General features: G+C 50.4%; 1 protein-coding gene across 4 annotated transcripts in view; it reads right to left on the bottom strand.

Annotated features, from left to right (window-relative positions):
* Positions 1–27,160, bottom strand: part of LOC116951169 (inositol 1,4,5-trisphosphate-gated calcium channel ITPR1-like) — a 135,410-nt gene that overhangs the window by 16,158 nt on the left and 92,092 nt on the right. For all 4 annotated transcript variants that reach the window (XR_012946579.1, XR_012946580.1, XR_012946581.1 and 1 more), the window contains exons 26-48: positions 16,438–16,461; positions 15,767–15,850; positions 15,355–15,492; positions 15,117–15,242; positions 14,528–14,728; positions 13,905–14,156; positions 12,758–12,883; positions 12,261–12,389; positions 11,507–11,627; positions 10,357–10,547; positions 9,764–9,912; positions 9,400–9,520; positions 9,216–9,263; positions 8,892–8,955; positions 8,055–8,236; positions 6,824–7,061; positions 6,036–6,373; positions 5,141–5,341; positions 4,225–4,335; positions 3,098–3,193; positions 2,556–2,666; positions 1,837–1,947; positions 116–308 (exon numbers count right to left, since the gene is read on the bottom strand). Coding sequence is in view for 1 of the 4 variants with exons in the window: in XM_076073551.1 (XP_075929666.1) it covers positions 116–308; positions 1,837–1,947; positions 2,556–2,666; positions 3,098–3,193; positions 4,225–4,335; positions 5,141–5,341; positions 6,036–6,373; positions 6,824–7,061; positions 8,055–8,236; positions 8,892–8,955; positions 9,216–9,263; positions 9,400–9,520; positions 9,764–9,912; positions 10,357–10,547; positions 11,507–11,627; positions 12,261–12,389; positions 12,758–12,883; positions 13,905–14,156; positions 14,528–14,728; positions 15,117–15,242; positions 15,355–15,492; positions 15,767–15,850; positions 16,438–16,461 (3,355 nt within the window). In the remaining 3 variants the exon portion in view is untranslated. The remainder of the gene's footprint in view (positions 1–115; positions 309–1,836; positions 1,948–2,555; positions 2,667–3,097; positions 3,194–4,224; positions 4,336–5,140; positions 5,342–6,035; positions 6,374–6,823; positions 7,062–8,054; positions 8,237–8,891; positions 8,956–9,215; positions 9,264–9,399; positions 9,521–9,763; positions 9,913–10,356; positions 10,548–11,506; positions 11,628–12,260; positions 12,390–12,757; positions 12,884–13,904; positions 14,157–14,527; positions 14,729–15,116; positions 15,243–15,354; positions 15,493–15,766; positions 15,851–16,437; positions 16,462–27,160) is intronic.

The following is a 27,160-nucleotide window of genomic DNA, read 5'->3' as shown; positions in this document are numbered from 1 at the left end:
ACGGTGCGAAAGAAACGAGTTCAACGCACACGCGTACCTAACGGAAACCCGCGCCGCAAAACCTGCTTGCGTTTATTTGTTAACGATTAAAAAACAAAGGAAGAATCGGCCTTGCCTTCCAGCTTCTTCTGCCACTCCATCTCGCGGTAGAGCTCCTCCCACACCTGGAAGAAGCCGTTGATCTTGCTGCCCTGCTCGTCGCGCTCCGTCGAGCTGTACACGCGCGCCTTCGACTCCCGCGTTAGGTAGTGGCAGATCCCCGGCACGGGGAACACGATCTGCTCCATCGTGCGGTCCTGGCGCACGATCTGTCGCGCGGCGGCGACGGCGGCACAACGTCCGGCAAACGTCAAGCGAGCACGCCGTGGTGGGGGCGTTGGGCGGGGGGGGGAGGCGGGGCGCCGTGGTACCGCGCAAGCCGCTTGTTGCAAAGGTTCGCGGTTCAAATTTGGCAGGCCGCCCTGGTTATTACTGCGGTTGTGTGTTACTGTATCGACAGCAACGTCGCTCCGCCCCCTCCACCGTGAGACTACTGCAGGGCGTGTGAATCATAGCGCCTCCCTCCGTGATGGCCTTGCAAAATAATAACAGCGCGAATTATAAGAAGTTACGATGGGAGGGAATTCCAGAGTGGAGTAGTGCGAGGGAAGGAGCAGAAAGATAAGTGAGGTGACCTGCAGTGTGGTGAGTGGGTGAGTGTGTAGTTGTGACCTACAGTGTGGTGAGTGGGTGAGTGTGTAGTTGTGACCTGCAGTGTGGTGAGTGGGTGAGTGTGTTGTTGTGACCTGCAGTGTGGTGAGTGGGTGAGTGTGTTGTTGTGACCTCCAGTGTAGTGAGTGGGTGAGTGTGTAGTTGTGACCTGCAGTGTGGTGAGTGGGTGAGTGTGTTGTTGTGACCTGCAGTGTGGTGAGTGGGTGAGTGTGTAGTTGTGACCTGCAGTGTGGTGAGTAGGTGAGTGTGTTGTTGTGACCTGCAGTATGGTGATTGGGTGAGTGAGTGTTGTTGTGACCTGCAGTGTGGTGAGTAGGTGAGTGTGTTGTTGTGACCTGAAGTGTGGTGAGTGGGTGAGTGAGTGTTGTTGTGACCTGCAGTGTGGTGAGTGGGTGAGTGTGTTGTTGTGACCTGCAGTGTTGTGATTACACGAAGCAGCGAGTGCCTGGTACAGACCGAGTCCTCAACACGGGTGGAGGAATAAACGAGTGAAGTTCACGGGAACAGCGGCCATGGTAGTGAGTTGTGAGTAGGCGACCGACCGACCGTGGGTGAGTGAGCGAGTGACTGGAGAGTGACTCACTGCGTGCTGGATCATCAAACACCCCGACGACTGCTAGACCGTTCATTCTCCCCAGTGACGTAGCGAAGCAGAAGCTGGGTGCTGCAGCCCGATTGTGACGACAGGGTTCCAAAGCCGTGGCAATTGTTTGCCGTGAGTGTGCGGGGAGTGTGCGGTGAGTGCGGTGAATGCCATGAGTGTGCGGTGAGTGTGCGGCGAGTGTGCGGCGAGTGTGCGGCGAGTGTGCGGCGAGTGTGCGGTGAGTGTGCGTTGAGTGTGCGGTGGAGTGTGCGGGGAGTGTGCGGTGGAGTGTGCGGGGAGTGTGTGGTGAGTGTGCGGTGAGTGTGCGGTGGAGTGTGCGGGGAGTGTGTGGTGAGTGTGCGGTGAGTGTGCGGGGAGTGCGATGAGTGTGCGGAGAGTGTGCGGGGAGTGTGCGGGGAGTGTGCGGTGAGTGTGCGGGGAGTGCGATGAGTGTGCGGAGAGTGTGCGGGGAGTGTGCGGGTAGTAGCCCTGGCGAGGGTCTCCCTGTGCACCGGCTGCACCGTCGTCGGAGCGGTGGGCACCTCGATCTGGGCGGTGTTGGTGGCGTAGTACGAGAGGGGGTCGTCCTCTCCGGCGGCGCCGTCCACCGGGGCCTTCAGCATGGCCTGCAGCTCCTTGTTGTGCCGCGCCAGCTGCCGGGACGCAAGGTGGGGTCAAAGCGGCGGCGGTGGCCACGGTCGACTCGGCCTCAGATGAGGTGCGGTGTGTGGTAAACATCGCCACGAGGGAGACAAAGGCGGCCGGGTGTGGCGCTGCCGGAGTCCACGGATTCCAACGAGGCGTTAAGATCTGTTACTAAATAACCATCTTATTGGTTCTTTCGGTAAAGTCACGTAGAATGGAAATATTTTATTTTATTTAATATTTTATTTATTATTAGGTTTTATTTTTATTATTTTATTTCCATTCTACGTGACTTTACCGAAAGAACCAAGAAGATGATTCCCTGCAGTAACGAAAGCTTTAAATCGAAATTTAAATAACCATCGTTCATGATGTATTCCCTGCCGGATGAAATCCTTAGGCCGTTGCTCTCTCTCACCGTCCTGCTACATAACAATCCGCCTGGCACACAAGCCGATTCCATCCCTCCATCTCCACGGCGGTCGTCCCCTTCCCCTTGGGCAGCTCCCCCCCCCCCACCCACCTCACTCCCTCTCCACCTTCTCCTCCCCACATCGTCGAACCGAAACAATGCGGTGGGTGGTGCTGGGCTCCAAGTGGGGGCCTCCGCGCTCACCTGGTGAGCCAGGATGTAGATGTTGTGGCCGACCTCCTTGGGGGACACCGTGTCTTCCTGGCCCGGGTAGATCTCCTCCTCCTGGTTGAACGCATTCCGGATCACGTCCACCTGCGGCCGGGGCGTTCAAGTTTAGCGTCGCCCTTCACGCCGACACCCAATGTAAGTGCCGCCCCTATGCTTGTCTCAAGTGCGACCCCCCCCCCGCCCCCTTTACAAAAGCCACGTGCCATCCCGACATTTAAATATACGTGCCGCCTCCCCTTGCCCAACACGTGCGCCGCCCACTACGAAACCAAAGTGCCGCCCCGTTGCGCAACCCAAGGGCTGTCCCTTGTTAACTTTTAGTGCCCCTCCCTAAGAAACCCGAGGACTGCCTTCCTACGAAACGTAGGTGCCGCCACCCCCCCATGAAACCTCATTGCCCCCCACTTGCTCAACTTAAGTACCGCCCCTCCTACGAAGCGCCCAAGTGCTGCCCACCTGGCCTCCGCCCCCTGGACGCCCCCCTGCCCCCCCGATGCCCTTTAACCCCGGCTCACCAGCTCCTTGGGCCGCATGTTGTAGAGGATCCGCTCGGCGTTCTCGCTGTCACGTCTGCTCTCCATGATGGCGAGCAGCAGCTTGGACGCATTGTTCTGCACACGCACATGATTTCGCCAGACGTTCATGTCGGCATCGCCACCACCACCACAATAATTATAATAGGGGCGCCACAGTGGTGAGATGTTAACTCCCTCGCCTGGTAAGCAGGAGGACGTGGGTTCGATCACGACCCCGACCCAGACACCTGTATATTTGGAGTCTCTCTCCACATGGTAACGTTTAGACGATTTGGCTGCCATAATTGTCCACGTGATGAGAAGCCACTTCTTTGAGCTTTGTCCAGGTCGCTTCTGAATAAGAGCTCCATAGCTCGGTGGGCCTTACCTATTAAAAAAATATAGTTGGATAGTTTCAATAGTTTTAATATTTACACCGCACTCCTCCCACACGGTGCACCTCCAGACACTGTGTTCCGCAGTGCAATGCCCGGGAGAGAGAGCGTTAGAGAGCAGAAAGTCTGGGAAATATATAAATAAATGCGACAAAAACTTTCCGGCGCTCTTATCCTGATCGTGTAAGCATCACGCCATTTGGTAATCCTAAACGTGGTTGACTCGCAAGCGGTGGCTGGAACCCAGACTCAAACCCAGGACCTCAGGAGGTGCCGGCTCGGCGCTCGGACCTCCGAGACACCCAGCCCAGTGGTACATTTTTAAAATTATCTTTCCTGACGGTTAAAAGGGCCACAGCGTGAGCTCCGTTCCTTCTGTCGACAACACGGGGGACAACGCGACACCGCTCGAGTAAAAAAAAAATAGACATATATATAAAATTCAGCTTGAGTTTGCGTGCAGATTTGTCGCTGAACGAGCCACAACCACCAAGCTGCTATGCTTGGCAACTCCATTTTTTTATTGCGGGCGACCGAAAGCCGAAACCTTTGGAGCAAGCGACATTTGGCGAACGGCCACTAAGGCCAGCGGAGCAACATGAGCGGGAGGTCAAGGAGGTCGGGCCGGACAGCACGACGCACGCCCGGCGACCTTCGTCTCCCCGTCCCACCCGCGGCCGACGAGTGTCCCCAGAATGTAGCGACTCTTGCGTTGCGCAGGCCTCTCCTGACCTTGAGCTCCAGCACCAGGTCCATCTGCTTGGTGCCCAGCGGGTTGATGTCGTTGAGGATGAGCGCCGTGATGATGTCGATTCCGTTGGACTCGTGCGTGGCGATGGCGTTCTGCGCACGGAAGGAATTCAAAAAGAAATTAAAAGTCACGCACGGGAGGACACGCGGGTGAAAGCTGTCCAACGCGCGCTTGTCCTCAGATGTATCCGAATCAGAATCTGAATTTTGAGACTGCAGGAGAAGGAATCCGATGAGCTCTGAAGCTCTTTTCACAGATGTCCAGTAGGGGGCGGGTCAACAAGTAGCAACAACAAACAAGACACAAACAACATCAAATAAAATCAATATTTTGCGGTACGCAAGCTGACAGGGATAGCTGTCAGGGAAAAAAATCCTTTGCATGATTACAAATAGTTATTTTTTTTGCTTTGGTTTGTGTCCCCAAATATTTGTCATCCCCCACTTTGATCAATGTTGCTGATTTTCTCCAGTCCTGAATGGCAACGCTAAAGTTGCGTTTGTTTTGGATCATCTGCATGAGAGTTATCGGAGGCTTATTTTTGTGTATCAGTGCTTGCTGTTGTGTTGGTAGTGATGCGCTGCAGTATCACCAGATAATTTGCTCAATTAGGAAACTAAGGTTGACTGGGAAGGGGTGGCTCAGACAGGATAGGTTAGGGAGGGCATGGGAAGATCGTCGGGAAGGGGGTGGAGTGAGTGAAGGATGAGTCGGGGCAGTTTTACAGACGATAAAATCATCATCATCGTCACAATGTCACACTCGGGTGTAGGAGGAGCGAGATGGATTGTTGCATCGCGCGAAACCGTGAAGAATGGCGATGGCTCACGCGAGCTTCCATCCAGCAGTGGATAGAGCACAGCCCACGACGGTATCGGATCGCGGCGCGGGGCGCACCTGGTTGTCGTGGCAGGGCCCCTGGCAGTACTCGGTGAGGCTCTGCAGCGTCTGGTTGATGAGGGCCACGTTGCGCTCGTTGATGTAGAGGCCCAGCAGGCCCAGGCCGCCCGTGGTGCTGCCGCAGATGCAGTCGAGGAACTGCAGCGTCTCGCACACCAGGTTGTAGTTGGTCTTGTTGCTCTGGTGCCGCAAGAAGTTCTGCGAGGGAGAAAGTGCCGCCGCCACGCAGGACGCGGGAATAACAACGATGAGCGCTCTAATCGTTTGACGCGTTCGGTATTCGCGCTACCGTTCTTGGAGCGCAAGGCTTATCGCGGAGAAAGGCGCTCCCCTGGTGTTCCGCAGACACGGGCCACAGTAGTTTCACAGTAGGGAGGGCGATGTTTCTGCAATGTGTGTGTCCGTAATCCCAATTGGCCGACTCTTGCAACTGACATCGTGGATCTTTTAATCGTTCGTCGTGAAGCGGGCGGAGAGTTAAAGTATTTTAGAGTTAACGCAACCGCAGCGATATTCGAACCACGAACCTCTGCTGACGGGCCGCGTCACTGCCCCAAACGATACGCACGCGCGTCGGTTCATCCACTGCACTCGGCTACCTGTGCAGAATGGAGGCACAGTCGTAGAATTCGTGTTCGCGGCCACGTGAGTCGTGGACCGTCGACAAGTGAGGAGCAGCGGCTAATTGACCGACGAGCTCGTAATCATTCAGTCACCGGTAAGCCGGTGCTACCACCGACTCCCCTACGCGAGAGAACTTCGGTTTAAAGCACAGCACAGGTCGCCGAAACCTAGGTTCGACCGTGGGGCCGCAGGATCTCGGGCCGCGCCGGGCCTGGCGTCTGCAGTCTCCCGAGGCACGGGGACGCACCGCCTCTCGTCCGCCCGTCACCTGCAGCTCGTGGTTGTGATTCTCGCACAGCAGCTGCAGCAGACGCAGGATGGGCCGCATGATGGCGATGGCCGCACTCATCTCCGCCTCTCCTCCCACTCCGCCGCCTCCGCCGCCCCCTCCGTCGCCGCCGCCGCCGCCGCCGCCGCCCCCTGCCTCGCCCGGCCCGGCGTCGGTGCTGCTGTTGGTGCTGCCGCTGATCCCGGTGGCGGCGACGGCGGCCGCCTCCTCCGCGTCGGCACGGCGCACGGCTTGGAAGGCGCCGCGCGTGGCCACGGCTGCCTCTTCCAGCTGATTGCGGGCACGGTCGGACATCTGGGACTTGTGCTGCCCCCGCACTGGTGGGGCGGAGAGAGAGAGAGCGGGACGGGGAGACGTCGTGTGAACCGGCAGCCTCGGCTGTCGGGCGACGATACACAGTCACCGCAGGGACCGGTGTCGGCCGCGGGCCGGCGCGCACACAAGGGCAACTGGGAGGCACGGTGGATCACCGATCTCAGCTGTTGGCTACGGAGCTAAATCAATTGGTGTGCGATAAATCACACGACCGCGAATGTGCTCGGTCAACGGTGAACGTTCCGGGTCACAGCGGGTCGAGGAAGCGAAGCAGCGTTGAGAACCTAATCCGTGGGCACCACAGAATGATCAATTGGCCATCTCGGTCTATGGCCAATGGGCGAAATTTAATGCGAATCCCATTAGACTGTGGGTGCCAGACATGGCGGGGAGAAGGCGGGGGGTGGGGGGGAGCGTGGGGGATGGGAGGAACCGGTGTAGGCCGTCCTCACCTCGAGCCCTGCTGCGAGCGGGCGTGATCTGGGTCACATTGCCACCACCAATGCTACTGGCGCCACCGCCGCCGCCGCCGCCGCCGCCGCCTTCCTCGTCGGTCCTCTGGCCCAGCTCTGACGTGTTCATGGTGACGAGCACCTTGATCTCCAGCTGCGCGGCGCGCATGTGCTCGTGGAAGCGCTGGAAGAATTTCTCCGAGCGGTTCTGCTGCGTCAGCAGGCAGTAGAAGGAGAGCTGCTCGCGAGCACGAAAACCACGAAGGGGGAGAGGAGCGGAAGGAGTTGGGAAACGATGGAATGGAACGTTAAATCGGTGACGGGACCGCAGCCGCCACTGCCGCGTAGCCTCGGCCGAGTGGAACTCCCGCACCAACGTGTCCGTTGAGGAAGGGGAGGAATGATTCGGATCGTTCGGATATAAACTGCCCTGCTTGACGTCGTATGGTAGCTGAATTATTGTTGCCGTTTCCAAACGCGAAATTCTATTTCTCCAACTCGTGTCGTGTGCTGCGATTTAAGCATTGTTTTTGCGGTCGCGCAGGACTGTCTGTGATTGGATGGAATCCTGATGACGACGACGACGACGATGATGATGATGATGAAAAAGACGATGATGACTGACGATGACAATGACGTTTGCTGATGATAAAGACAATAAAACCAACGACGACGACAATTTCTGCCGATGACAACGATCACCACGACGACCGCTGTGATGGATAAACTTGCACCACATGGCACTCGTATGCCTGTGCGAGGTGGAGTATGCAGCACGGTGCTGCAGATGGGACGTGGATCTGCCAGGAGGGGGCGATGACACCGATAACCGAAGGGCAACGCCTAACGGTGTAGATGATGGTGCTGCTGTTGACGATGATGGTCACAACGGTGACTGTGGTGATGCCGCTGGTGAGTTTGACGATGATGAGTGCGACGATGCCGCTGGTGACTGCGGTGATGCCGCTGGTGACTCAGGTGATGCCGCTGGTGACTGCGGTGATGCCGCTGGTGACTGCGGTGATGCCGCTGGTGACTGCGGCGATGCCGCTGGTGATTGCGGTGATGCCGCTGGTGACTGCGGTGATGCCGTTGGTGACTGCGGTGATGCCGCTGGTGACTGCGGTGATGCCGCTGGTGACTGCGGTGATGCCGCTGGTGACTGCGGTGATGCCGCTGGTGACTGCGGTGATGCCGCTGGTGACTGCGGTGATGCCGTCGCGCCCCTCACCTGCAGCACGGTGTTGCCACCCTCGAGCAGAGCGATGCCCAGGAGGATGCTCTCTTGGAAGATGCGCTGGCTCTTGGTGCTCATGATGAGGTCGATGACGAGGTCGGAGGCGCCCTGCTTGTCCAGGTGAACCTGCACCTTGGCCAAGGTCTTGTGGGCCCTCACCTGTGGCACCGTGGGGCCTGCACACGGGGGGATCGTGCACGGTGTGATGCCCCCTCCCGCTTCGCCCTCTCACACACACGTCCCCCTCCTCCTCCACGACCACCACATCCACCTCCTACTCATGCTCCCCCTCTACATGTACGCCCCCCTCCTCCTGCATCACTACCGCATGTATGTTGAACTTCTTTCGCACCCTGTACGTAGCCAACCTTGCTCATCGGAGGTGCGGGGGGAAGGGCAAAAAACCAAACACAAAAAGCAGCTCCACCAGCGTTCCCGCAGCTCCGATGAGCACGGTGCGCTACGTACAGTGCGAAAGAAGTTCAACATTTGTACATACGTGCACATCACCCGAGCACCGTTCAGCTCAGCGTTTCATTTCGACAGCGTCCACGTTGTCACCGTCGTAGGGCAGGCCGCTGCTCACGACGCCGTGCCGTTCGAGCCGGCCACGGCTAACGTCGGCGGCCGGTGACATCTGAAACCGGTCCCGTGCGCCCCACTGACCAGCGCGCAATGACCAGCGTGGGGAAAGCAATGTCAAACTACCCCCACGGCTGAAAATCATGGAGAAGCCTTCAAATGTTTCAATGAATGAAATGCACATTACTATCACCGGTAATCATTTTATTACGATTAAAATTATTAGGGGGCAGCAGAGGGCAAACCCACCTGCTTGACTGCCCATCTTCTCCCCGTAGTAGCAAGCGAGCAGCCCCTCTCTCAGCTCCTCTCCCTGCTCACACGCAGTCAGTCGCAAACAAACGGCGCGATCACCACGGGCGCGCGCAGGCGGTGCAACTGCACCGGAGCCCACGGCGGACCGGAGGGGCCCCGGGCGCCGCACGCTCCAAGGGGGCGGCAGGAAGGCCGGGGGCGCCGGCGTTTGGACGGCGCCGGCGTTTGCCGAGAGGCGGTGGCGGCTCGTCAGGGGACGGCAAGGGGGACGTGGCGGGAGCGATGAGGCGGTGGGTCTTGCGGCGCCTCGGCACTCACCCGTTTCTGGTCCTCCTGGTGCTTGCGGCTCAAGCTGCAGTAAGCTTCCTGATGGTCCACAAACAGACGAAGAGGATTAAAAGCGACAAAAGACGAGGATCCCCGTAGAGCCTTAGCCACGCCCCCTGACCCCCTGACCCCCGCCACGGCGTGCGGCCCGCTGGCACGGAGGGCGCCGGCTCACCTGGGCAGCGGCGGCGCAGGCGTCGGCGCCTCCGCTGGGCATCATGTCCTGCAGCGTGTGCAAGATCTTGATGCACAGATCTTCATTCTCGCGGTGCAGCTGCTTCGTGTGTCTAATGAGCCTGGAAGGGAGGGGAGGAGGGAGGGATGTTGATGACACCGACAATGAGAAGGAAGATTAAGATGATGACAACTGTGATGCTGATAACAATGACGACGCTTGTTATGATGATGATGATGACACTGAAAACGATGGTGGCAAGGATGACACAGATGATGATGACGTCGCCGAAGACTGTCGTCGACTCTCCCGGTGATAAACGGTGACGACGACGACGACGACGCAGCTGACGACCGCCCCGTACTTGCAGATGAAGCCGCCGTTGCCGATTCGCTGGAAAGCTTCGGAGCCCTCGGGGAAGAGCAGCTCCGGCTGGTGCAGCACGTCCACCAGCACCGACGTCTCCGCCTGGATCAGCGAGCGCATGCGGCTCTGCAGCGACTGCACGATGTCCTGCTCACGGCGACAGCGGAAAGGGAGCGGGGGTGACGGGAGAGGTGGCGGGGGTGGGGGGGGGAGGCGTTGGCGAGAGACGACGAGAGGCAGCCGAGAGATGAATGTGCTAACCGGCGGTGCGCGTGCGAGTGTGTGAGGATTCCTTGATTGAAAAAGTATTCCCTTTGGTATCTCTTTTCCGTGTGGCAATCACAACAAAAACACAGGTCCCATAAACATGAAGCAGATCGGTCCACACGGCAGCCAACATTCACCGCGAGGCGCTCACGCCAGGCCAGGTGCGCTTTGAGGCTGTCGCGCGAAGTGCCGAAGGCTCGCCGACAGGAGGTCACGGGACAGGCCCGGCAGGTGGCACGGGTTCACGGTCGACCCCACAGACACACGCGGACACACGGAGTGCACGGACGACTCGCCAACCGGTCCTCCCGCGCCCGTCCGCACCTGTAAGCGCTCGATGACCTGCCGGTAGTCACGGTTGGAGGTGGAGAGCAGAGACTCCTTGCGGGTGCCCGTCCGCGCGCTGTTGCGCCAGCTCATGGCCGTCTTGTGCACCAGCGCCTGCGGGTTGGGATGCACCACCTGGGCGATCTGCGCCTCCAAGTCCACGGGGATGGCGATGGAGCGATTCTTGGCTGCGGCGACGACGGCGACGTTGGCGCAACGTTGGCGTGACGTTTGCACACGGCACACGCGACCCCGATAAAAACACGGTAAGAAAAAAAGGTACGGGGCTTCAACGGAGGGAATCGGAACTTGAGCCCAATTTGCCCGGTTCGCAAAAAAACCGGGGCCGGCAACCGTGGCGATGGCGCTGTGGATCGTGACGGAGCTCATAAACTATAAAAAACTATTAAACTATTTTTATTTTACCAGGTAAGGCCCCCACTGAGCTATAGAGATTCAGAAGTGACCTGGCCACTAATGGATAGCTCAGCAAAGTGGCTCACCACGTGGAATGTTTTATAGCAGCCAAAGACTCTGAACGCACATCTATTTTAAATGTAGAGGGAAAAACCCGGAGAAAAATCCACGCGACCACGGGCAGAGAGAAGAACGCCAAATATACAACAGGCCAAAAAATCAACAGGCGTCAGGGGGTTGGGATCGAACTCACGACCTCCTGTATATCAGGCGAGGTAGTTAACATCTCGCCGACGTGGGCACCCCGTTCACTGAACCGACACGAGCCACGAGTGACATCACAATGACCCGCGGCAGCATCTCGCCATCGTCAGCCCGTCTGTCACCACCTGCTCAGAGGGGCAGCACTTGGGCGCTTCGTAGGAGGGGCGGTACTTAAGTTGAGCAAGTGGGGGGCAATGAGGATTCATGGGGGGGTGGCGGCACCTACGTTTCGTAGGAAGGCAGTCTTCGGGTTTCTTAGGGAGGGGCACTAAAAAAGTTAACAGGGGACAGCCCTTGGGTTGCGCAACGGGGCGGCACTTTGGTTTCGTAGTGGGCGGTTGCACGTGTTTGGTAAAGGGGGCAAATACTCAGGTTGGGCAAGGGGGGGACGCGGCACTTGTACTTAAATACCGGGTGGCACAGCAGCGGCCCCCGTCGCGTGCGGGGGGGGGGGGTGGTTCCGTACCGACGACGGAGAGCGTTCGGATGCAGGCCTCCACGGCGGGCTTCTGCTGTGACGTCAGCCAGGGGCAGCTGAACACGCGGAACGACTTCTGCAGCAGCTGCACGAACATGGGCTGCCGCGTCTGCATCGCGCACGTTGGTGGGGGGGGGGGGTGAGAGCGATGGAGATTAAGGCGGTAGTGACGGTGGTGCCGACTCTAAATCCCCAATTGAACGGAGGCTCCCTCACTGGACTGGTGCGCCAGCTTGTTTGTATGTTACACAATCGGACAATGCCACCGGTAGGCAGAGGTAGAGATAGTGTTAGGGTCAGGTTGGCTAGATAGGATAGAGGTAGGGTTTAGTGAGGGTGAACGTTGGGTGATTCATGATTAGAAGTATGGCTCGTGTTGTGTCTGGTCAGATAGTGAGGGTACAGGTAGGGTTAGTGTTAGGCTGTGGATGGCGAGCGAGGTTAGAACCCAACCGGAATCTTTATTTATCCTGAAAGAATCCGATGAGCTACGAAGCTCTTGTTCACCGTTGTCCAGCCGGGGCAGCTCAGCGAGTTACATGGGGAGGAGATCGCTTTGCCCGTGGCACAAAAACCGGACGGGTACGGTGCCATCTCAATCTGGACGTCTGTGAAAAAGAACTTTATAGCTCATCGGATTCCTCCAGGGTAAATAAAGATTCTGATTCTGTTTCAATCGGACCGCCGTTTGTGTTCACGGCCGTGGTGCGACGGCTCCCACGTCGCCCCCCCCCCCCCCCACCTGTATCCTCGTCGCCTGCACGGAGAAGGGCGAGCTGAAGAAGGCGGTGACGATGTTCATGATGACGTCGATGACGTACTTCTCCAGGGCCGTGTTGGCGTGCCGCCTGTCCGGCACCATGTTGCACACCTGGAAAAGACGCACGCGCAAAACGTCGCGACAAGAACGATCCTTTTGTTCACCAGGGGAGGCCCACGCAGCTGTGGAGCTCTTTGCCGGAAGCAACCTGGCCACAAATGATAGCTCACCCAAGTGGCTTATGGACGCTTGTGATTTATTTTATTTTATACCTCCGTGACTTTACTGTTAGGTAGGCCTCTTGTGGCCGCGTGGAACGAAGTTGCGGGGTGTAGCTTCCCCTGCCCCCCGCAATCCCCCGTCCCAGCTCCCCAGCCACTGCCGGTACCGAGACGCCCGCATGGCCTGCGACAATTTCCGGCGAAGAACGTCCGACTATAGCGGAGCGTAGGGGGTGCGAAACGACGGGCGGCTTGCACCTTGTCCATGTCGCCGAGGAAGTTCTCGAACACGGTCCACATGTGATTGCTGCTGTAGATCTCCTTCATCTCCACCTCCGTGTCCACGTAGCAGTGGTTCAGGAAGTTCACGTACGCGATCTTGACCTACGCGGTTGCGCAACGCACAGCAACGGAAGCTTCAATTGTTGAAACAGTAATTGTAAACAACGCGGCTCAAAACTGCGGGCGTAACTCGCCGACCGAAACCGTCGGTGGAACGCGACGAGTCGTTTCATTGCCAACGGCGCGTCGCGAGAGCAGCGAGCCACGGCTAGTTTTCGTCTTGCGAGCGCGCAATAAGAGGGAATACGCGGCTCGGCGACGCGGGCATCACGACCGCGAGACGGCGGACGTGGCGGCGTCCTTGCACAGCCGCACATTAGAAGAGCGTGTGAGCTGTTCTCTTCTCGGCTAACAATTAGCCAACGCTGTTTTTTTAATCAGCGTTATCTTCTATTTTCAGCTGCTGCCTACAGCACTTTGCGACCTCGGGGTGTATAAATATATCGGCATTATAGAACACACCTCCCTGACTTTTCCGCTTGCTGCCAGATGCAGAAACGATGGCGCGTGCACAACTGCACATCAGAATTACAGCGAATTATCTACTTTTTAATTTTTTTTCTTACAACGATGTTGTGGATTGGCGAACGTGGCAGCGGCAAACAGTGCCTCTTTGCACAACTGCAATTCATAAAAGCGGCCATCCGTAAAAAAAAGAACTTCTAGGGACTCCTCTACTTAAGAACATTCCACGTCCGCACTTTCAGAGATACGAACAAATGTGTTCGTATGTCCAGTTGCCTGTTCGGCCCGAGAGCCGTAAGTTCAACCGCCAAGAAATAGATGGCGGTGGTGGCATCTTCAGAACATGAAGAACCAGTGGCATCTACATCTACAGGAGATTGTTTAATGTACATGCCATATCTCATGTTTGGAATCGAAAGGAGCAAAGTTTGACTTACGAACAAATCGACTTACAAACAAACCTCTGGAACCCAACTCATTCGTAAGTAGGGGAGTCTCTGTATATATCTTTTTATATATATAAAAAGTCATCTTCTTTCGAGGCCGGTTCAAAGTCGCGAGCGGCAAGCGGCGAGCAGCGGCGGCGATGCCGACGCACCTCTGTGACGCACGCCTCGTGCGTGACCACGTGGACGATGTCCTCCAGCGGCAGCAGCGAGTTGCACTTGATCTCCGTGTAGACGTTCTTGCCCTCGGTGCAGGCGGCCAGCAGCTCGACGAGCGCGATGTGGTAGCTGAGGCCGTCGTGGTCTTCCACGTGGTCGCCCGCCAGGCGCATGGCCTGCACCAGCGTGCCGAACGACGCCCGGTCGTTGTAGAACACCAGCACTTCGTCGCCGGCGTTGACCAGCTGCGCGCCGGGGTGGAAGGTGGGAGACAACATCGCGCCTGTGATGCAGGAACCGTTGGAGGTCAGCGCCTGTACCCTGGGTCCCGAGGATCCCTCAGTTTTTGCCCCACCCACCCTCCACATTTAGAATAAAAACACGAATTCAGACTATGTGGCCGCTGCTATGAATTCCCACGTAGGATGATGATGATGATGATATCAGCCACTTCCATGATGAGCTATCATCACGTGTGGCCAGGTCGCCTCTGAACAAGAGCTAGCGGCCTTAGCCCGGTAAGTAAAACAAGTCAACAGATTCCACAGAACGTTTGTTTATTGGACGTGACGCGGGATTGTTGTGGTGGCGGCGACGGCGGCGGCGATCGTCCCACCTCGGCCATGACCATGTCCTGGCTCTTCTTGATGTGCTTGCCCTCGGCGCGCACGATGGTCTGCAGGAAGCGCAGGTACTGCACGTGGCGGCCGTGCGTCTCGATGCAGTGGATGAAGTGCTGCACCACGCGTTCCGTCACCTCGTTGCACAGCTGGATGTTGTCCATGAAGATGTGGCGCATCGTCTCCGCCTCCAGCAGCTGTGGCGACGCGCACAGGGAGACAGTGAGAGGGGTTGGGGGGGGGGGGGCGTGAGCGAACGAGCGGTGGCGGAGCGGTCAGCGCGCTGCGCTACGAACTCCGGTCAACGTCACTGACGAATATCTGAACCAGGTCCCGAGCCTCCCCTCGGTCGACTCAGCCTCAAATGAGTACCTGGTGCAGCGTTCAAACATTGCCACGAAGGGAGACAAAGGCGGCCGGGCGCGGTGCGTGTTGCTGGCCATCCTACTCTCATCGCGCCGTGCCGGCCTTCATAGGTGGCACTCGCCAAAAGCACTTGCCCCAAAGGTATGTTGAGGCTATACGGGGGACACGTGCCTTTGTGAGGTGTGTGTATATACGTATGTGTGCATGCATCTGTCGAACCCCAGGAGTGAGGAAGAGGCTCATGTCCTTGTAGAGCAGACTCTGGTTCTGCTGGTTCCCGGCACAGAAGTTCTGCAGGAAGCGGTGCGCCAGCTTCATCAGCTCCTGCATCTTGCCGTCCTCGTTCTGAGACCACGCAAGGCAGGGAAGCGGCGGGGGGGGGGGGCGGTTAGGGGGAGAACAGACGGCGAGAGGGGGGACCGATCGCTCCGGGCGGCACCGGCCGTCGACGCCGCACCTTCTCGTAGGGGATCTTGAGCAGGTCGAGCACCACCGAGTGGGCCCCCATGTTGCGCAGCAGCCGCTGCTGCTGCTTGCGGTTGCGCCGCACGGAGCCCTTTTCCTGCAAGCACAGCAGGCTGAGCCGCACCAGGATCTGGCGATGGAGAAACACGCACGGCGGGGTGAGGTGGGGGGGGGGGGGGCGGTGGGGATATAAGGGGACGAGCGGACGCGTGGAGGTATCCACGGACGCGCGGGGAGACACGCGGCTGGGTTACGTAAGGACGCTCGTCGAGAAAAAGATCTCTCCCCGCATAGCCGTAACAGACTTTTGGCGCGAGTGTGGTTAGCCGAGAGGGTTAAATAAAGGATCGAGGGGGGGGCGGTACGACCGGCGGAGAGAGGGCGGCCGGCCGGCGCTCGCTCACCGTCTTGATGGCCTCGTAGTTGTCGGTGCCGGGCGTCAGCGCCGCTCCTCCCTCCGCGTCCTCCGTGACGCTGCTCGCTCCGCACTGCCACGCCGCACACGAGCAGCATCAGCAGCAGCATCAGCAGCAGCAGCAGTAGCATCAGCAGCAGTAACATCAGCAGCAGTAACATCAGCAGCATCAGCAGCATCAGCAGCAGCAGCATCAGCAGCAGCAGCAGTAGCATCAGCAGCAGTAACATCAGCAGCATCAGCAGCAGCAGCATCATCAGCAGCAGCATCAGCAGCAGCAGCATCAGCAGCAGCAGCAGCATCAGCAGCAGCAGCATCAGCAGCAGCAGCATCAGTAACAGCGACAGCAACGTCAGCGGGGGTGGTATAGGCAGCAGCAGGAGTAGAGATGAAGCAGCGGTAGCAGAAGCAGCAACGGCAGCACAAGCAGCAGTATAAGCAGCAGTAGCAGCAATGGAAGCAGCAGCAGATAAACCAGCAGGAGCAGTAGTCACACAAAGCAGTAGTAGCAGCAAAGTCAAGAGAAACAGCAACAGCATTGAGGAACAGCAGCGTGTCCTTCAAAATAACATGCAAATTAAATTGCCTGTTTTAAGAATTGCAAGAGAATTCCAATGTCTAGATATCCTTGACAGCAAGGGTTGCTTTCAGAGTGCATACCTTTAATGGTTGACGTCTTGGGCTCTAGACAATAAAAAAAACAGTGCAGTAGTTATAATGATAAAAAACGATAATGATGATAATGACGATGAAGGTGATGTACAGCCCTCCGCTGTGTCAGTCATATGGGGTCCTTTGACGATCCTTCACCACACCAGCAAATTCTGAGGCCACCTCAACTCAATTCTGCACACCATGGTGACGCATCTTCCATATGCTCTGTCATGTGTGTTGTGTAATGTGTGTTGTGTGTTGTGTAATGTGTGTTGTGTAATGTGTGTTGTGTAATATATGTTGTGTAGTGTGTGTTGTGTAATGTGTGTTGTGTGTGTAATGTGTGTTGTTTATGTAGTGTGTGTTTATGTAATGTGTGCTGTGTGTGTAATGTGTGTTGTTTGTGTAATGTGTGTTGTGTAATGTGTGTTGTTTATGTAATGTGTGTTGTGTGTGTAATGTGTGTTGTTTGTGTAATGTGTGTTGTGTAATGTGTGTTGTGTGATGTGTGTTGTGTAGTGTGTGTTGTTTATGTAGTGTGTGTTTATGTAATGTGTGTTGTGTGTGTAATGTGTGTTGTTTGTGTAATGTGTTGTGTAATGTGTGTTGTGTGTGTAATGTGTGTTGTTTATGTAGTGTGTGTTTATGTAATGTGTGTTGTGTGTGTAATGTGTGTTGTTTGTGTAATGTGTGTTGTGTAATGGGTGTTGTGTAGTGTATGTTGTTTATGTAGTGTGTTGTGTAATGTGTGTTGTGTAATGTGTGTTGTGTGTGTAATGTGTGTTGTTTATGTAGTGTGTGTTTATGTAATGTGTGTAATGTGTGTTGTTTGTGTAATGTGTGTTGTGTGTGTAATGTGTGTTGTTTATGTAATGTGTGTTGTGTGTGTAATGTGTGTTGTTTGTGTAATGTGTGTTGTGTAATGTGTGTTGTGTGTGTAATGTGTGTTGTGTGTGTAATGTGTGTTGTTTGTGTAATGTGTGTTGTGCAATGTGTGTTGTTTATGTAATGTGTGTTGTGTGTGTAATGTGTGTTGTTTATGTAATGTGTGTTGTGTAATGTGTTATGTGTAATGTGTGTTTTGTAGTGTGTGTTGTTAATGTAGCTGCTCAGTCAGAGGATGAGTTGGAGACGCTGCTGCTGAGACTGGAGCATGCCACTAAGAGGTGGGGCCTTACCATCAGCCCCACCAAAACTAAGCACCTGCCTGGGTATTTTGTACCATCGGACACTCCACCCCCAAAACTCCCAATCGGTGATGGGGCAGTTGTGGAGAGAGTGGAGAGTTTCCCATACCCGGGCAGTGTGCTTATGACTGGCTCCAGTTTAACAGCAGAGGTCTCACTCCGAATCAGTCGAGCGGCAATATCTTTTCATCGGTTGCGTAACGCTGTGTGGAAGCTACCTGGTCTGTCGCTCCGCACTAAGCTTCAGGTCTTCTCGGCCACGGTCATTCCCTCCCTTCTCTACGCTTGCGAAACGTGGACCCCCCTAATGGAACATCTTCGCCGGTTAGAAACATTTAGGCTGGCCTGCCTACGATCCATCCTGGGTTTAACCAGACTGGATTGTGTGAGGAGCTCACAAATCCTTGAAAGATCTGGGCAGGGTCCCATCGGGGAGCTCCTCCGGCAGGCAAGGCTGCGATGGCTGGGTCATGTAGCCCGCATGCCCAGCCACCGCATGCCGAAACAGCTTTTGTTTGGCCGGATTGAGGGGGCTAAGCGGGCGCGGCACGGGCTAGAGAAGAGATGGAGTGATGTGGTACAGGAGGACGTGGAGCTGAGTGGACTTAGCGGTGTCAAGATCGGCCTCTGTGGAGGAGGCTCGTGAAGGATGCTACTGGGCAGTTGGAGGCAGTCGCCCTCCAACAACAACGGAGGGCGGAGGAGCGACGCTCACAACAACGAGCGCAGTTCCGGGTGGCTAAAGCACAGCAGGTTGGCACAGTAGGGGGCACAGGTGGTGCATCAGCCAGTCATCTCAGTCAGTCGACCCGTGGCACCTAGGCCTGCCCAGTGACCTCCTGACAGCGGGCGTTCGACACTTTACGTGGCCTCACGGTGCACATAGCCTGGCACAAGCGTCGTGGTGACGTCACCGCCACTTAGTGGCGAATGGCGGTTGTTGTTGTGTTGTTGTTGTTGTTAATGTAATGTGTGTTGTTTGTGTAATGTGTGTTGTTTGTGTAATGTGTGTTGTGTAATGTGTGTTGTGTAATGTGTGTTGTGTAATGTGTGTTGTGTAATGTGTGTTGTGTAGTGTGTGTTGTTAATGTAATGTGTGTTGTTAATGTAATGTGTGTTGTTTGTGTAATGTGTGTTGTGTAGTGTGTGTTGTGTAGTGTGTGTTGTTAATGTAATGTGTGTTGTTAATGTAATGTGTTGTTTGTGTAATGTGTGTTGTGTAATGTGTGTTGTGTAGTGTGGTTGTTAATGTAATGTGTGTTGTTTATGTAATGTGTGTTGTTTGTGTAATGTGTGTTGTTTGTGTAATGTGTGTTGTTTGTGTAATGTGTGTTGTGTAGTGTGTGTTGTGTAGTGTGTGTTGTTAATGTAATGTGTGTTGTTAATGTAATGTGTTGTTTGTGTAATGTGTGTTGTGTAATGTGTGTTGTGTAGTGTGGTTGTTAATGTAATGTGTGTTGTTTATGTAATGTGTGTTGTTTGTGTAATGTGTGTTGTTTGTGTAATGTGTGTTGTGTAATGTGCGTTGTGTAACGTGTGCTGTGTAATGTGTTGTTTATGTAATGTGTGTTGTGTAATGTGTGTTGTGTAGTGTGTGTTGTTTGTGTAATGTGTGTTGTGTAGTGTGTGTTGTTTGTGTAATGTGTGTTGTGTAATGTGTGTTGTGTAAAGTGTGTTGTGTAAAGTGTGTTGTGTAATGTGTGTTGTGTAATGTGTGTTGCATAGTGTGTGTTGTTAATGTAATGTGTGTTGTTAATGTAATGTGTGTTGTTAATGTAATGTGTGTTGTTTGTGTAATGTGTGTTGTGTAATGTGTGTTGTTTATGTAATGTGTGTTGCGTGTGTAATGTGTGTTGTTTGTGTAATGTGTGTTGTGTAATGTGTGTTGTGTAGTGTGTGTTGTTTATGCAGTGTGTGTTTATGTAATGTGTGTTGTGAGTGTAATGTGTTGTGTAATGTGTGTTGTATAATCTGTGTTGTGTGTGTAATGTGTGTTGTTTATGTAGTGTGTGTTTATGTAATGTGCGTTGTGTGTGTAATGTGTGTTGTTTGTGTAATGTGTGTTGTGTAATGTGTGTTGTTTATGTAATGTGTGTTGTGTGTGTAATGTGTGTTGTTTGTGTAATGTGTGTTGTGTAATGTGTGTTGTGTGTGTAATGTGTGTTGTTTGTGTAATGTGTGTTGTGTAATGTGTGTTGTTTATGTGATGTGTTGTGTGTGTAATGTGTGTTGTTTGTGTAATGTGTGTTGTTTGTGTAATGTGTGTTGTGTAGTGTGTGTTGTTTATGTAGTGTGTTTTATGTAATGTGTGGTGTGTGTGTAATGTGTGTTGTTTGTGTAATGTGTTGTGTAATGTGTGTTGTGTAATGTGTGTTGTGTGTGTAATGTGTGTTGTTTATGTAGCGTGTGTTTATGTAATGTGTGTTGTGTGTGTAATGTGTGTTGTTTGTGTAATGTGTGTTGTTTGTGTAATGTGCGTTGTTTGTGTAATGTGTGTTGTGTGTGTAATGTGTGTTGTTTGTGTAATGTGTGTTGTGTAATGTGTGTAATGTGTGTTGTGTGTGTGTAATGTGTGTTGTGTAATGTGTGTTGTTTATGTAATGTGTGTTGTGTGTGTAATGTGTGTTGTTTATGTAATGTGTGTTGTGTAATGTGTTATGTGTAATGTGTGTTGTGTAGTGTGTGTTGTTAATGTAATGTGTGTTGTTTGTGTAATGTGTGTTGTTTGTGTAATGTGTGTTGTGTAATGCATGTTGTGTAATGTGTGTTGTGTAATGTGTGTTGTGTAGTGTGTGTTGTTAATGTAATGTGTGTTGTTAATGTAATGTGTGTTGTTAATGTAATGTGTGTTGTTTGTGTAATGTGTGTTGTTTGTGTAATGTGTTGTGTAATGTGTGTTGTGTAATGTGTGTTGTTTGTGTAATGTGTTGTGTAATGTGTGTTGTGTAATGTGTGTTGTGTGTAATATGTGTTGTGTAATGTGTGTTGTTTGTGTAATGTGTTGTGTAATGTGTGTTGTGTAATGTGTGTTGTGTGTAATGTGTTATGTGTAATGTGTGTTGTTAATGTAATGTGTGTTGTTTGTGTAATGTGTGTTGTTTGTGTAATGTGTGTTGTGTAATGTGTGTTGTGTAATGTGTGTTGTGTAGTGTGTGTTGTTAATGTAATGTGTGTTGTTAATGTAATGTGTGTTGTTAATGTAATGTGTGTTGTTAATGTAATGTGTGTTGTTTGTGTAATGTGTGTTGTTTGTGTAATGTGTTGTGTAATGTGTGTTTTATGTAATGTGTGGTGTGTGTGTGTAATGTGTGTTGTTTGTGTAATGTGTTGTGTAATGTGTGTTGTGTAATGTGTGTTGTGTGTGTAATGTGTGTTGTTTATGTAGCGTGTGTTTATGTAATGTGTGTTGTGTGTGTAATGTGTGTTGTTTGTGTAATGTGTGTTGTTTGTGTAATGTGCGTTGTTTGTGTAATGTGTGTTGTGTGTGTAATGTGTGTTGTTTGTGTAATGTGTGTTGTGTAATGTGTGTAATGTGTGTTGTGTGTGTGTAATGTGTGTTGTGTAATGTGTGTTGTTTATGTAATGTGTGTTGTGTGTGTAATGTGTGTTGTTTATGTAATGTGTGTTGTGTAATGTGTTATGTGTAATGTGTGTTGTGTAGTGTGTGTTGTTAATGTAATGTGTGTTGTTTGTGTAATGTGTGTTGTTTGTGTAATGTGTGTTGTGTAATGTGTGTTGTGTAATGTGTGTTGTGTAATGTGTGTTGTGTAGTGTGTGTTGTTAATGTAATGTGTGTTGTTAATCTAATGTGTGTTGTTAATGTAATGTGTGTTGTTTGTGTAATGTGTGTTGTTTGTGTAATGTGTGTTGTGTGTGTAATGTGTGTTGTTTGTGTAATGTGTGTTGTGTAATGTGTGTAATGTGTGTTGTGTGTGTGTAATGTGTGTTGTGTAATGTGTGTTGTTTATGTAATGTGTGTTGTGTGTGTAATGTGTGTTGTTTATGTAATGTGTGTTGTGTAATGTGTTATGTGTAATGTGTGTTGTGTAGTGTGTGTTGTTAATATAATGTGTGTTGTTTGTGTAATGTGTGTTGTTTGTGTAATGTGTGTTGTGTAATGTGTGTTGTGTAATGTGTGTTGTGTAATGTGTGTTGTGTAGTGTGTGTTGTTAATGTAATGTGTGTTGTTAATGTAATGTGTGTTGTTAATGTAATGTGTGTTGTTAATGTAATGTGTGTTGTTTGTGTAATGTGTGTTGTTTATGTAATGTGTGTTGTTTGTGTAATGTGTGTTGTGTAATGTGTGTTGTGTGATGTGTGCTGTGTAATGTGTATTGTTTATGTAATGTGTATTGTTTATGTAATGTGTGTTGTGTAATGTGTGTTGTGTAATGTGTGTTGTGTAATGTGTGTTGTGTAATGTGTGTTGTGTAATGTGTGTTGTGTAATGTATGTTGTGTAATGTGTGTTGTGTAATGTGTGTTGTGTAATGTGTGGTGTGTAATGTGTGTTGCATTGTGTGTGTTGTTAATGTAATGTGTGTTGTTAATGTAATGTGTGTTGTTAATGTAATGTGCGTTGTTTGTGTAATGTGTTGTGTAATGTGTGTTGTGTAATGTATGCTGCGTAGTGTGTGTTGTGTAATGTGTGTTGTGTATGTAATGTGTGTTGTTTATGTAGTGTGTGTTTATGTAATGTGTGTTGTGTGTGTAATGTGTGTTGTTTGTGTAATGTGTGTTGTGTAATGTGTGTTGTTTATGTAATGTGTGTTGTGTGTGTAATGTGTGTTGTTTATGTAATGTGTGTTGTGTAATGTGTTATGTGTAATGTGTGTTTTGTAGTGTGTGTTGTTAATGTAGCTGCTCAGTCAGAGGAGGAGTTGGAGACGCTGCTGCTGAGACTGGAGCGTGCCACTAAGAGGTGGGGCCTTACCATCAGCCCCACCAAAACTAAGCACCTGCCTGGGTATTTTGTACAATCGGACACTCCACCCCCAAAACTCCCAATCGGTGATGGGGCAGTTGTGGAGAGAGTGGAGAGTTTCCCATACCCGGGCAGTGTGCTTATGACTGGCTCCAGTTTAACAGCAGAGGTCTCACTCCGAATCAGTCGAGCGGCAATATCTTTTCATCGGTTGCGTAACGCTGTGTGGAAGCTACCTGGTCTGTCGCTCCGCACTAAGCTTCAGGTCTTCTCGGCCACGGTCATTCCCTCCCTTCTCTACGCTTGCGAAACGTGGACCCCCCTAATGGAACATCTTCGCCGGTTAGAAACATTTAGGCTGGCCTGCCTACGATCCATCCTGGGTTTAACCAGACTGGATTGTGTGAGGAGCTCACAAATCCTTGAAAGATCTGGGCATGGTCCCATCGGGAAGCTCCTCCGGCAGGCAAGGCTGCGATGGCTGGGTCATGTAGCCCGCATGCCCAGCCACCGCATGCCGAAACAGCTTTTGTTTGGCCGGATTGAGGGGGCTAAGCGGGCGCGGCACGGGCTAGAGAAGAGATGGAGTGATGTGGTACAGGAGGACGTGGAGCTGAGTGGACTTGCCGATGACTGGTACCAGCGGTGTCAAGATCGGCCTCTGTGGAGGAGGCTCGTGAAGGATGCTACTGGGCAGTTGGAGGCAGTCGCCCTCCAACAACAACGGAGGGCGGAGGAGCGACGCTCACAACAACGAGCGGAGCGCCGGGTGGCTAAAGCACAGCAGGTTGGCACAGTAGGGGGCACAGGTGGTGCATCAGCCAGTCATCTCAGTCAGTCGACCCGTGGCACCTGGGCCTGCCCAGTGACCTCCTGCCAGCGGGCGTTCGACACTTTACGTGGCCTCACGGTGCACATAGCCTGGCACAAGCGTCGTGGTGACGTCACCACCACTTAGTGGCGAATGGCGGTTGTTGTTGTGTTGTTGTTGTTGTTAATGTAATGTGTGTTGTTTGTGTAATGTGTGTTGTTTGTGGAATGTGTGTTGTGTAATGTGTGTTGTGTAATGTGTGTTGTGTAGTGTGTGTTGTTAATGTAATGTGTGTTGTTAATGTAATGTGTGTTGTTAATGTAACGTGTGTTGTTTGTGTAATGTGTGTTGTGTAATGTGTGTTGTGTAGTGTGTGTTGTTAATGTAATGTGTGTTGTTAATGTAATGTGTGTTGTTTGTGTAATGTGTGTTGTGTAATGTGTGTTGTGTAGTGTGTGTTGTTAATGTAATGTGTGTTGTTTTGTAATGTGTGTTGTTTGTGTAATGTGTGTTGTGTAATGTGTGTTGTGTAACGTGTGCTGTGTAATGTTTGTTGTTTATGTAATGTGTGTTGTGTAATGTGTTGTGTAATGTGTGTTGTTTGTGTAATGTGTGTTGTTTGTGTAATGTGTGTTGTGTAATGTGTGTTGTGTAATGTGTGTTGTGTAATGTGTGTTGTGTAATGTGTGTTGTTTGTGTAGTGTGTGTTGTGTAAAGTGTGTTGTGTAATGTGTGTTGTTTGTGTAATGTGTGTTGTGTAATGTGCGTTGTGTAATGTGTGTTGCAAAGTGTGTGTTGTTAATGTAATGTGTGTTGTTAATGTAATGTGTGTTGTGTGTGTAATGTGTGTTGTGTAATGTGTGTTGTGTAATGTATGTTGTGTAGTGTGTGTTGTGTAATGTGTGTTGTGTGTGTAATGTGTGTTGTTTATGTAGTGTGTGTTTATGTAATGTGTGTTGTGTGTGTAATGTGTGTTGTTTGTGTAATGTGTGTTGTGTAATGTGTGTTGTTTATGTAATGTGTGTTGTGTGTGTAATGTGTGTTGTGTGTGTAATGTGTGTTGTTTGTGTAATGTGTGTTGTGTAATGTGTGTTGTTTATGTGATGTGTGTGTAATGTGTGTTGTTTATGTAATGTGTGTTGTGTGTGTAATGTGTTGTTTGTGTAATGTGTGTTGTGTAATGTGTGTTGTTTATGTGATGTGTTGTGTGTGTAATGTGTGTTGTTTGTGTAATGTGTTGTGTAATGTGTGTTGTGTAATGTGTGTTGTGTGTGTAATGTGTGTTGTTTATGTAGCGTGTGTTTATGTAATGGGTGTTGTGTGTGTAATGTGTGTTGTTTGTGTAATGTGTGTTGTTTGTGTAATGTGTGTTGTTTATGTAATGTGTGTTGTGTGTGTAATGTGTGTTGTTTGTGTAATGTGTGTTGTGTAATGTGTGTTGTGTGTAATGTGTGTTGTTTGTGTAATGTGTGTTGTTTGTGTAATGTGTGTTGTGTAATGTGTGTTGTTTATGTAATGTGTGTTGTGTGTGTAATGTGTGTTGTTTATGTAATGTGTGTTGTGTAATGTGTTATGTGTAATGTGTGTTGTGTAGTGTGTGTTGTTAATGTAATGTGTGTTGTGTAATGTGTGTTGTGTAATGTGTGTTGTGTAATGTGTGTTGTGTAATGTGTGTTGTGTAGTGTGTGTTGTTAATGTAATGTGTGTTGTTAATGTAATGTGTGTTGTTAATGTAATGTGTGTTGTTTGTGTAATGTGTGTTGTGTAATGTGTGTTGTGTAGTATGTGTTGTTAATGTAATGTGTGTTGTTAATGTAATGTGTGTTGTTTGTGTAATGTGTGTTGTGTAATGTGTGTTGTGTAGTGTGTGTTGTTAATGTAATGTGTGTTGTTTATGTAATGTGTGTTGTTTGTGTAATGTGTGTTATTTGTGTAAAGTGTGTTGTGTAATGTGTGTTGTGTAATGTGTATTGTTTATGTAATGTGTGTGTTGTGTAATGTGTGTTGTTTGTGTAATGTGTGTTGTGTAATGTGTGTTGTGTAATGTGTGTTGTGTAATGTGTGTTGTTTGTGTAATGTGTGTTGTGTAATGTGTGTTGTTTATGTGATGTGTTGTGTGTGTAATGTGTGTTGTTTGTGTAATGTGTTGTGTAATGTGTGTTGTGTAATGTGTGTTGTGTAGTGTGTGTTGTTAATGTAATGTGTGTTGTTAATGTAATGTGTGTTGTTAATGTAATGTGTGTTGTTTGTGTAATGTGTGTTGTGTAATGTGTGTTGTGTAGTATGTGTTGTTAATGTAATGTGTGTTGTTAATGTAATGTGTGTTGTTTGTGTAATGTGTGTTGTGTAATGTGTGTTGTGTAGTGTGTGTTGTTAATGTAATGTGTGTTGTTTATGTAATGTGTGTTGTTTGTGTAATGTGTGTTATTTGTGTAAAGTGTGTTGTGTAATGTGTGTTGTGTAATGTGTATTGTTTATGTAATGTGTGTGTTGTGTAATGTGTGTTGTTTGTGTAATGTGTGTTGTGTAATGTGTGTTGTGTAATGTGTGTTGTGTAATGTGTGTTGTTTGTGTAATGTGTGTTGTGTAATGTGTGTTGTTTATGTGATGTGTTGTGTGTATAATGTGTGTTGTTTGTGTAATGTGTTGTGTAATGTGTGTTGTGTAATGTGTGTTGTGTGTGTAATGTGTGTTGTTTATGTAGCGTGTGTTTATGTAATGTGTGTTGTGTGTGTAATGTGTGTTGTTTGTGTAATGTGTGTTGTTTGTGTAATGTGTGTTGTTTATGTAATGTGTGTTGTGTGTGTAATGTGTGTTGTTTGTGTAATGTGTGTTGTGTAATGTGTGTTGTGTGTGTAATGTGTGTTGTTTGTGTAATGTGTGTTGTTTGTGTAATGTGTGTTGTGTAATGTGTGTTGTTTATGTAATGTGTGTTGTGTGTGTAATGTGTGTTGTTTATGTAATGTGTGTTGTGTAATGTGTTGTGTAATGTGTGTTGTGTAGTGTGTGTTGTTAATGTAATGTGTGTTGTTTGTGTAATGTGTGTTGTGTAATGTGTGTTGTGTAATGTGTGTTGTGTAATGTGTGTTTTGTAGTGTGTGTTGTTAATGTAATGTGTGTTGTTAATGTAATGTGTGTTGTTAATGTAATGTGTGTTGTTTGTGTAATGTGTGTTGTGTAGTGTGTGTTGTTAATGCAATGTGTGTTGTTAATGTAATGTGTGTTGTTTGTGTAATGTGTGTTGTGTAATGTGTGTTGTGTAGTGTGTGTTGTTAATGTAATGTGTGTTGTTTATGTAATGTGTGTTGTTTGTGTAATGTGTGTTGTTTGTGTAACGTGTGTTGTGTAATGTGTGTTGTGTAATGTGTATTGTTTATGTAATGTGTGTGTTGTGTAATGTGTGTTGTTTGTGTAATGTGTGTTGTGTAATGTGTGTTGTGTAATGTGTGTTGTGTAATGTGTGTTGTGTAATGTGTGTTGTTTGTGTAATGCGTGTTGTGTAATGTGTGTTGTGTAATGTATGTTGTGTAATGTGTGTTGTTTGTGTAATGTGTGTTGTGTAAAGTGTGTTGTTTAATGTGTGTTGTGTAATGTGTGTTGTGTAATGTGTGTTGTGTAATGTGTGTTGCATAGTGTGTGTTGTTAATGTAATGTGTGTTGTTACTGTAATGTGTGTTGTTAATGTAATGTGTGTTGTTTGTGTAATGTGTGTTGTGTAATGTGTGTTGTGTAATGTATGTTGTGTAGTGTGTGTGTTGTGTAATGTGTGTTGTGTGTGTAATGTGTGTTGTTTATGTAGTGTGTGTTT

Source organism: Petromyzon marinus, chromosome 42, assembly GCF_048934315.1.
Source record: "Petromyzon marinus isolate PM22_M1 ecotype Great Lakes invasive population chromosome 42, UKy_Petmar_22M1.pri1.0, whole genome shotgun sequence".
In the NCBI taxonomy this organism is placed as follows: domain Eukaryota; kingdom Metazoa; phylum Chordata; class Hyperoartia; order Petromyzontiformes; family Petromyzontidae; genus Petromyzon; species Petromyzon marinus.
Note: the sequence above shows the minus strand (reverse complement) of the source record. Positions and strands in the feature narration are given on the sequence as shown.